General features: G+C 46.0%; 1 protein-coding gene across 1 annotated transcript; it reads left to right on the top strand.

Annotated features, from left to right (window-relative positions):
- Nucleotides 1-6: 6 nt before the first annotated feature.
- On the top strand, nt 7-517 carry LOC140965403 (uncharacterized; the record flags this gene model as incomplete). Its single annotated transcript, XM_073425493.1, has 1 exon — nt 7-517. A coding segment is annotated over exon 1 (477 nt), but the record flags the coding sequence as incomplete, so codon positions are not given.
- Between the last annotated feature and the right edge of the window lie 3 nt (nt 518-520).

Below are 520 nucleotides of genomic sequence, written 5' to 3'. Positions count from 1 at the left end.
GGCACTAGAGGAGAGAAAGAGGGCTTTCCAAGAGCGAGATATGGCGATGCTGCAGCGTGATGCTGCAATTGCTGAGCGAAATGCTGCCATGCAGGAGCGAGACGAAGCAATTGCTGCTCTGCAATTTCGAGAGAATTCAGGGAATGAATATGACACTCTCCCTGATACATCTGGACACGAACTACCCAGTGGAGATAAGCACATCCCATACCAGCAAGTGCATATATCCGAAGCAGCATTTAGTCCTAGAGAAAGTTCAAGAGTTGATGAACTCACTGTTACAGAGGCTCCTGAAACAGCAAAATCAAGAAAAGGGAGGCAGCCAAAAGACGGAAAACAAAACAAGTCAGCCAAATCCGCGAGAATTGGTAAAAGATCGTTCGAAGGTTTGAGTAAGCCAGTTAACTCTGTTGCATCCAATGGTTGGAACAAGGAGCGAGTTTTGGACTGCGATGAGGAGGACCTAGATAAGCCGGTTTCATGGAAAGATAATCTAGGTTTGAACCAAATAAGCTTCGAT

Source organism: Primulina huaijiensis, unplaced genomic scaffold (assembly GCF_012295235.1).
Source record: "Primulina huaijiensis isolate GDHJ02 unplaced genomic scaffold, ASM1229523v2 C13098720, whole genome shotgun sequence".
Lineage (NCBI taxonomy): Eukaryota > Viridiplantae > Streptophyta > Magnoliopsida > Lamiales > Gesneriaceae > Primulina > Primulina huaijiensis.
This window is presented reverse-complemented; position numbering and strand designations above follow the sequence as displayed.